Raw genomic sequence first — 9,417 nt, 5'->3', positions numbered from 1 at the left:
ATCAAATTAGGTTTTGCCCTTCACCGACGTTTTTAAACAATGTATACTCAGTGTGTTACCTCCCGAGTGAAAGTTGGAAAAATCACTCGGGTGGGACTCGAACCCACGACCTCCTGCTTTCTAGTGCAGATGTCTTACCACTCGACCACCGAGCTATCGGGATCGGTTGGCCGGTTCGAATCTGATGTACATAGCAGCGGGTATCGCATAAACTATTATAAGATGGAATTTTGCGTCGGGGTGATATAAATCAAATTAGGTTTTTGCCCTTCACCGACGCGTTGCAGTAATTTATTTAAATTAAGCATTTGTTTCTATTCAAAACAATAGAAAGTCGAAGACAGATGAGTATTAATGTGAGTGTTACTACATAATACACAAGAAATAAATGTCTACAACTATGAACACATTCAACCACCGAATTAAAAGGCATAGCTGTTAAACTAATTGAAGAAACGTACAGCATAATGTTTAGCGTTATCGATAATCAGTTCAATCGTTGTGCATTCGTCCCATGCACACGGAAGTGTTAAACCCCGATCCCTTGTTTAAAATTAATGATATATCTCCAAATTGAACACACTCAAAACACATTAAGTCAACAAGCGGAATTTTTCCATTCGTATACAACAGGCTTTCTTATAATCATTTGTGACACCTTCATCAAATTCTACGACTTTGACGCAGATAGGCGCTGGCTGTACATTTTCTGGTAGTATGGCATGGAAGCGTCAACAAAAGGAAGGAGATCAGGAGAAAGAGAAGAGCGATCTGGAAGCGGCTTGGGCTTAAGAAAGCAGGTACTGTCCAGAGCGTTCTTGTAGAAACCTACCAACTGGTCCACTTGCACGTACAGACGAGGGATGATCCATTGTTCAATGACCGCATCCCCTGCCTCCCAGTTTAGAATCTTCTCATCAAAGGGCAAGCCGATGTCATTGAAGACTGCTGACAGGATACCTTTAGGATCTTTGAGAAGGTCATCGGCGTCGATGATGATTGCTTCAGGGTCGAGCTCCTTCTTCACGTGCTCAAACAACTCATAGACTTCCTTGTAGCCAAAACCTTTTGGGAAATATTTTTGAGGCAGGTCATCCAAACGATAGTCATCTGCTAGAGACATATACGGCACTAATGGCAGGAACGACCTCTTCCAAGACGGGAAGACTTTAAGAGGATGACGAATGAGGAACAGGTGCCGGAAACCCTTCGGGATGGACTCCAGCCGGTCCATGACAGCATAGGCCATGTCTTTGGAGAAGATGAACTTCTTCCCAGTATGGGCTTCCTCGAGTTGTTCTTTGACACCTTGGAAGGTGCATTGAGATGCATCAACCCCTGCTGATATCCCATGGGCTTTTTCCCTCACAGCCAACAAAAACTTCTGTTCTTCTTCAGACATGTTAGCCATTTCATCCTCTGTCTTTACCCCCGGTGCAATGAAGATGCTTTCATACATTTCGAAGAAAACCTTTGTGTTTTCGACGAAGCTCAGACATTTGGAAAGAACTGTTGAAAGAGAGCGAGGAACAGTCCATATCAAGAGTCGGACCTGGTTTTCGGACGAGGGAGCCTTCTCAGAGGTTGCCATCTTCCTAAAAGACGAACGAAGAAAAAAAGACCTTCGAACAGGTATGTGGGAGAGGTACGGGACATAAAATAATAGAAACAAATTTTGAGGACATAACCTTTGGCACTCAGGTTGATTCGGAGGAAGGTTTGGAAATTGATTTTGAAAAGTTAAAGGATTTTCCTGAAATTTTCGCTCTCCTTTTAACATCTCTGAGGGCAATTAACCGACGGCTTTTAGAGAAGGCGTGGCCTCCAGACCCAGAGCCGTATACATGTACATAGAGAGAGTTGCGCCAACTCAACAGACTGTTGAACCATAATGGTCGTCCGTTATGTGTACAGAGTAGCGTGCGACTATTGTTTGGAATTATGTATGAGCACTAATGCAAAATCAGCCATTTTGGTACCAAACGGTGCGACCCTCATGTCACAACTCTCTCTGTATACGGCTCTGTCCAGACCCCGCTGCCAAAACTCTGAACACTTTTTGCTAAAATGACCATGTACGTGCATGGCGTTGGTTTGACTGCATTGTCGTCGGGCATTAAAAAGATTTCCACAACGATTGACTGTCACAACGGAAGTACTGGCATACTTTGAATGACAAAGTTAGATCTAGTCAATAATCATGAACATATCATACCTTGTTCTCAAAGTCTTTCAAACGAGCTTCCTTGACAACAAACTGATTTCAAACTACAGCAAAGCGAATGAGATACCTCGGGGAGCGACTGTCTGATGCACCCAGGCTTTATGCATGTCTAAAGTTAACGACAAGTTCAACGATTAATTCGTTTTTATCGTGTGAACTTTGGATAGTTGACTTTTCGCAAAGTCATCACCTGATTAAACCTTTGACCTTTTGTCGACTTTTACCTCCCTATTCGTATGACTAACTGACAACAAAACGTATTGAATGCAAGTGCTGGATCATTCTGTGACAGTGCACAATTTCTTCTTCTTTTTGGTAGTGTGGCGCGCATTAGTGACATTCAGGTTAAAACAGAAGCTTTTGTTATTTCAAGATATCGTTAATCATTGCAAGATACCTCTTAATTTTCGAAAATTTGAGATAAGGCAATGTATGTCGAAATATGGATTTCAATATGGATTTCAAGATGTCTCTAAATTCACTTCCAGATAGCTCGAAATTCATTTCAAAATGCACCTTCGCGGGTGACGATGAGCAGTGTTATGTGCACCATGAGTCTGGAAGGGAGGTCCGCCAAATGATTAGTTGAAGGACGCTGGGGCAGTGTTTTCAAACCCAAAAACTGAATGGAGGCAAGAGCAAAAAGTTTCACTTCTCAAACTGATTTTTTTTTTTTACAAACTGAATAACTGATCATGCAGTTTTATCAAAATAACAAGAATGACAATACCTCCCCAGTATCGGGTACTACGAATAACATATTACAGAGTATGTCACAATTGTATAAGTTGACCTATATTTATGTCTGAATTCACAAACCACATGTACATGTACACGAACAAGCAGGTATCTGTGTATCAGTCATAATGCACAAAATGTTTTACGTCGCACGTTCACGCGTTCTGGTAAATGCTGATCATGTTATTTCACATGATTGTTATTGAACGTCGTCATAATCTTATAAACAGGATGATTAAAAAAAAACATATGTCGGGACTATTGTTTTAGTGAAGTTCTGCATGTAGCACTTTCAAAGTCTAGGATATGAAAGCCCAATTCATATTTCTTTTTTTAGTACAAGAATCATTCAAACCACTATGTACATGTACTTTTCAAGTTACGGAATGTTAAACACAACCACCGTTTTAAAGTTCGGTGTGCGGATCACAAAAAGGTGTGCGTTCTTTCAGCAAAACGAAAACAATTCACATACATGTACATTCCAAGAACACTTACCTTTTTTGTGATCCGTGGACAGAACTTTAAAAACGGTGGCTGTGTTTAAAATTCCGTAACATGATTGATTTGAACGATTCTTGAACTAAAAGAAAGCTGATGAATAGGGCTTTCATATCCTAGATTTTGAAAGTGCTAGGCTTACATGCAGAACTTCACTAAAACAATGGTCCCAACATTTGGGTTTCGTGGGTTTTTTTTCCTCGGCCTGTATCAATTTTAGACGAATTAGTCCATCTCAAATAAAAATGGGACTTAAGGCGAAGTAAAAAAAGAACATGTTTCTCGTCCCCGCCCGCTTCCTTTTTGGAGGCCGCCTGGATTGTTTTATTATTTTTTATTTTTGAAAAATGCAGTAAAAAAAACAAATGTCCACAAATTCATCGGAAAATAAATTGTAGACCAATACAAGTCTAAATGACACTGTAAATATGTTCAGTTCTCTTGTCCAACTTATCTTTCATTTTAAAAATGTCTTTGAACAGTGGACACACAAACAATTGCAGGAAATTTTTAAATGGCGGCCATCTTGAAACAAATAAAAAATAAAAAATAAAAAGCCCCGCTTCCTCCTTTTTTTCGAAAACCCGGACGAGAAACATGAGGTGTTTTTTTTAATTCGGCCTAACTTCAGATTGATTCTAAACATATTCATGTAAAAGGGCTCTTGCCTCTCAGGGATTAGCTTAAAAATGGGAAGACCGATTGTTTTATGATGAATTATGCATAAATACTCAACAGGGGGCGCTATACATAACCGGAAATGCATCGCGAAAACCGTGTTTATCAGTTTTGTAGAATAAATCGTTTAGTTTGTCAAGGTTTGTAGGACCCTGGATCCGAAACCAGCGGTAGGAGATTCCTTAGTTTTTCTAGATGCACTGTAATGCGTTGAAATTGACATTGTTAGTGCCGTAGATTTTGCAGGTAAATTTGGAAAGTGAAATAGGCGGCCGTTCGCCACGGGATGGGTTTTATTGTCGGTTATGGGACTACATGAAGTAGAACAATTTACATGTGTACATGTACTTTTTCGGACACTTTAGTTAGACTCTGGCATAAATTCTGCCTACATCGGGCCCAACTCTCTTGCACAGTCATCATCAGAACTGAAATTGATAGATTAAAGTTATTGAAAGCAAGCTTATCGCAAAAAGAGACTAGTTGAGGCAAATAAGGCACAATTAGAATTGAAACGGCTTTTCCCATGGTCGCTTTTATTTATACATGTATTTACAATGTATATGCATATCAAATGTACGGAGTCACCTTCAGTTTATTAATACATGTATTCTTTCAAATATCAGTCACATATTTACATAACAATTTGTCTAATTAATAATTGTCTGTACATTGTATTCTGACCGCCTGCACAATCTTTAACAGACTTGGGCAGGTCTAGGTCATTGTACCAGATAACAGCAATAAAGCCAGCCCCGGTTGGAGATCGAGAGAGATCCCAGCAAGAGCCTGCAGTGCCTACGTCAACCAGTGTTTATGATCTCCCCCGCGGCTTGGTTGCCCCCGTACAATGGGATGGATTAAGATGACAAGGATGTCCATGCCAAAAACATCCTTGAAATTGATGGACGGTGTTGTTTCCTTTGCAGTATCCGTGCTCCTTGACGCTGAACTTATGCTGAATGTGAATACATGTACTTAGAGACTAGGCGACCCAGTCCATGCACTCGGCCGCCATTGACTCTGAACCGGCGTGGGGTTCTGTTCGGCTTTTCTTCTGATGAATGTGTCGACGGGCATGTCCTGCATTATGGACCACAGGTACAGCGCGTTGGCATCGAAACCAACTACATGTACATGTACATGTACATGTACGTTCCGACAGAGTTTTGGCCTGCCACGGATGAGCGTCTCGCCTTTCTCGTGGCACCGATGGAATACTATAGCCTACACCGACTGGCTCCTACGATGTTTTCTCATTGGTGTAGTTACATGTATACCATACACTTTGACAATACTCGGCCACTGCAATGTCGGTGCCCTTTATTCGACAATAGAAGTCCTCGTAGTCATCCACCCACTCGTATGGGAAAAAAACCTTTGGTTTGAGGACAGTCGTACGCCTTCAAAAATTGACGCAACTGTACCCCGGAGCTAAATGGTTTGTGACGTCAAGAAACTTGAGACCCATAATACGAACCCGTCCTACCAACTTCAGCTGGGCCGTCTCCTCCAATGCGGGGTAGAGATACGACGTTGATGTCATACCGCCCTGAAAACCAAACACCAGCATCTCTTGTAGGCACTCCTCCGCCTCTCCTTTGCGTTTTCAGTTGGTGTTTCCTGTCCTTTCCCGGTGCTGGCTCGTTGTTAGTGTTTTCGATGATTTCATCTATCTGTTCGAAGACAGACTCAACAGTTTCCATGAGATCGGTGTGTGCGGCATCACTAATTGAGAGTAAATGCTGCACCATGTCCTTGACTATAGTCCCGAATTACCGTCGTTTACAAAACATCGTGGCTACTCGTAACCTGGCACGTTAATGTCGACACTGACGCTCAGGAGCTCGTGGTGTTAGTCAGACGGTCAGTGAAGCTTGATGTACATGCTGGTAGGTGCATGGAAAGCAACACTCAAAGTCGTAAGTGGCCCAATATGGGAAAAAAATGCAAGTTTCTTTCCACATCTACCCCTCCGTCGCTAAGGTCATTGAAGATGGAAGTTGGGAGATGGAAACTACCTCCTGGAAAGTGGTGCTTGAAATCACACGTTGGTACGTGTCTCACTAGATAAGGGCATTTGCGAAATGCTCTCCGACTCTTGGAACATGTATACGTACTACTACCTATCCATGTTTTCGATGAAAGAAAAGAGTCTCTCGTACAAGTTGATGTTCATGGTTTCTTTATAACGGCGCTGACGGAGCGCCTTGTTAACTTTGCACACACTTGGGTCTGGTTTTCCTCCCCTCGGTTTCCTCCGTTTCATCATTTTCATCAGTTTTGTCTTAAATTTGGATGAGCGCTGTTCCGGTGTCCAGCCCTCTATCGCGACGCCAATGCAGAATTACTTGAGAGGCCGACCGTACCCTGGTTGGTGGCGACCGTCATGCTTGTCACGGAAATGTCCGCTTTGTGTCCGGTCTCATGCAAACAACCAAATTCATAATTATTCAAGGGATGGGGCTTCATCGAACATCAGAGTTGTAAATATCTTGCACGAACGGCGAAGATGACTTAGTGTTCTGATGTTCCCCAACCTACTCCTGTACAGTAGCTGACTGTTGTTATCGTCGGCTTGGACTCTATAGCCCACTGGAAAATGGAGTAGATCTTCTTTCACGGGAGCGGATTGGAGTGGTAATGGGCCGAGCTGAGGTTGACGAGATGGGGCGGCTTAAATCTGTCATGACATAATCATAAGTTAACAATTCAACAAGATTCAACAAGAAGCCAATAAATCTGCTGGGAACAATACATTTGTTTCTGTATCAGTGGACTATTCTTGCGGTATTAAGGTTGACACGTACGGTTTAGCACTTTTTTAACCAATCGTGCAATGAATACATACATACATAATCTGATCCCGGGCATACGAATACACGAAACCATTACAATGACATGTATTGTCTCACTCAACTAACATAACGTTTATGTCATTACAAATACTCATCAATCATAAATCAGTTTCGAAAACATACTTTGGCAAGATCGAAACAGTAATGCCAATGTGTGATGTATATTATTAGTTTGGCAATAGGGTCGACACAGTTTGACACTTTTGACAAATGTTTGGAACACCTTCATACATCTGATCCGTTCCGTACGTGCAAATATATAAAGCTGTCTCGCTCAAACCACAACAAAATAATGACAACACAATGAATTTATTCGATACATGAATCAACTACTCCGTAGACAACGACATACGATTATCTCGAAGTGAAAGTAGAGTACGTATTTTAAAAAGAAACAGTACCTACTTGCTCGTTGGCTTCGTTTTCATGCATTCAATCTCAGGATCAGGGGAAGTCCGGGTAGAGCAGCCGGTTGATCGTCAAAATACTCATCGGCCGTACGATGCAGAGACTCCGGGTCCCAAAATGAGGGCTGGACAAGATTAGACCATTCATTGCACGGGATAAAGGTGTACGGATGAATGCTCTTGCAGGGTATAACGATGCACTAGTGATGACGGGTCGTAATCGAAATTTATCGATTTTCTTCTTGAGTACGGTGGTCAGCTCAAACGGCTGTAAAGGTTCGCAACAAAAGAAGAAAGTTTGTTTGTTTGCTTGTCGACCTGGAGACGATCATCTTGTTTGCTTGGTTGTCCCAGGAACAAAATAAATATTGCTGCGCTACGGCTACACACTTTGCGATGTTGTGACAACTATTAGAAATTTTTAACCTTTCTTAATCATTTTACACATTGAAAAAAGCCAACTAGGGTGTGCATCACAGACAGCGGAAGAATTTCAACTTCGGGTTTTTTTGTAAATGTATCGTATTTTCAGTTTCAAGGTCATAAAAAAATATATCAACAAAATCTAGTGTCCTTTTTCCATCTCCTGTTCTCCGCCTCACTTCACCACCACCTCCACCCTATCTCATTCATCCCCCACCTCATCCCAGCTCTCAACGCCCCCGAAATGCCACTTTAACTGGGTCAAACAACTTCACCACTGGTATACTTTCACTTTCTGTGCAGTTTTTGAGAGAATTCTAGGGTTTTTCGGTTATTTTCCGTCCAAAGATGATACCCCTAGCTCTTGCAGGGTATAACGATGCACTAGTGATGACGGGGTCAAAAATGACACTTTCACTTTCTGTGCAGTTTTTGAGAGAATTCTAGGGTTTTTCGGTTATTTTCCGTCCAAAGATGATACCCCTAGCTAAAATTGGTTTTCCTGGCTATTTTAAAACATTTGTTTGTTCGAATTCACCGATTCTTATATTCAATTTCGTCCAGCAACATCGACTTACTGCACTTTCAATGTTTAATTTCGTCTTTTGTCAGACAATTTCAAATTAAGTCCAAACAAATTCAAACAATGAGCCCACGTTTTCGACCCGGTGTATTCGATTTCGTCTCGTCTACGCCGAATCGTGTTATTCAGAAATCAAATTCGTCTAATTGATTTATATAAGACGAATTTGATCTCAGAACGTTGCCATTCGGCAACAGCTTTAGACGGATTTGATCTGTAATGACGAATATTCTCGACCCGATGACTAAAAATGGTGACCAAACTTTGAAATTGAATGGTAATTAACTAAATTGGTTTTGTTAAAAGCATTTGAAATTTTTCTCGGACGAAATTGAATATTAGAGTTGGTGAATCTGAATGGAAAATGTTTTAAATTTGACCCGGAAAAGGGTCATGTGGGGCCTGACCCTTTTCCGGGTCAAAAATGACACTTTCACGGGTCAGAAATGACACTTTTACGAGTCAAATTTACCCGAAAAAATGAGTCACAAAGTGTAATTTTGACCCAGAAAAAGTGTCATTTTTGACCCGGAAAAGGGTCAGGCCCACATGACCCTCACTCCGGGTCAAGTCTGACCCGGGACTTTTTAGAGTGTATAGTATTCCTCAACCCCTCTCCTCGATCAATGGTCTGCATCCCTAGAAGCTCACTTGACCGGAGGATTTGGGGCCTAAATTTGCTTACTGAATGGCAGTCATGTACGTACAATAACAAGAAACACATGCCCATTGGCGGCCATCCTGGGGAGACACATGCTCCAACATGTTTTCCTCTATTTGAGGATGTCAATGGCAGTGCGACCTCCCTCCAATAATAATATATTCCAACTCGAATAGATTTTATTTTACCAAACTTACCCCAGTTTTCACAATATTGTTCTCAATTTCATAAGCCATACAGATATTGCGTATTTCACCCAATGATATTACCCATTCCGGATCCGCCCCAATCGACCGTTAACATAGATACACTTGCTCGAACAGCGCCCTCCTTCCGAATTTCTC

General features: G+C 41.6%; 1 protein-coding gene across 4 annotated transcripts; it reads right to left on the bottom strand.

The window, feature by feature from the left end:
* Positions 1–237: 237 nt before the first annotated feature.
* On the bottom strand, positions 238–7,656 carry LOC119720103 (branched-chain-amino-acid aminotransferase-like protein 1). Of its 4 annotated transcripts, none has more exons than XM_038189638.1 (2): positions 7,405–7,656; positions 238–1,595 (listed from the first exon to the last, which is right to left on the bottom strand). In XM_038189638.1, exons 1-2 carry the CDS (start codon positions 7,425–7,427, stop codon positions 671–673), a joined length of 948 nt encoding a protein of 315 aa, XP_038045566.1. In that variant the 5' UTR covers positions 7,428–7,656; the 3' UTR covers positions 238–670. The 4 variants fall into 4 exon arrangements, 2 of the variants coding, with proteins under 2 accessions (XP_038045566.1, XP_038045567.1); XM_038189639.1 differs by lacking the exon at positions 7,405–7,656 and adding an exon at positions 2,216–2,514; XR_005270062.1 differs by lacking the exon at positions 238–1,595 and adding an exon at positions 5,821–6,824 and having other exon boundaries at positions 7,405–7,469.
* Between the last annotated feature and the right edge of the window lie 1,761 nt (positions 7,657–9,417).

This window comes from Patiria miniata, unplaced genomic scaffold (genome assembly GCF_015706575.1).
Source record: "Patiria miniata isolate m_02_andy unplaced genomic scaffold, ASM1570657v1 HiC_scaffold_9, whole genome shotgun sequence".
Lineage (NCBI taxonomy): Eukaryota > Metazoa > Echinodermata > Asteroidea > Valvatida > Asterinidae > Patiria > Patiria miniata.
The sequence above is the reverse complement of the archived record's forward strand: the minus strand, read 5'-3'. Positions and strand labels throughout refer to the sequence as shown.

Excerpts from the sequence above, each read along its gene's own strand:
- LOC119720103 (XM_038189638.1), bottom strand. The coding sequence starts at position 7,427 with ATGAAAACGAAGCCAACGAGCAA. Across the intron at positions 1,596-7,404 it reads AAAACGAAGCCAACGAGCAA|GAAGATGGCAACCTCTGAGA; the intron begins GTAGGTACTGTT and ends TTCGTCTTTTAG.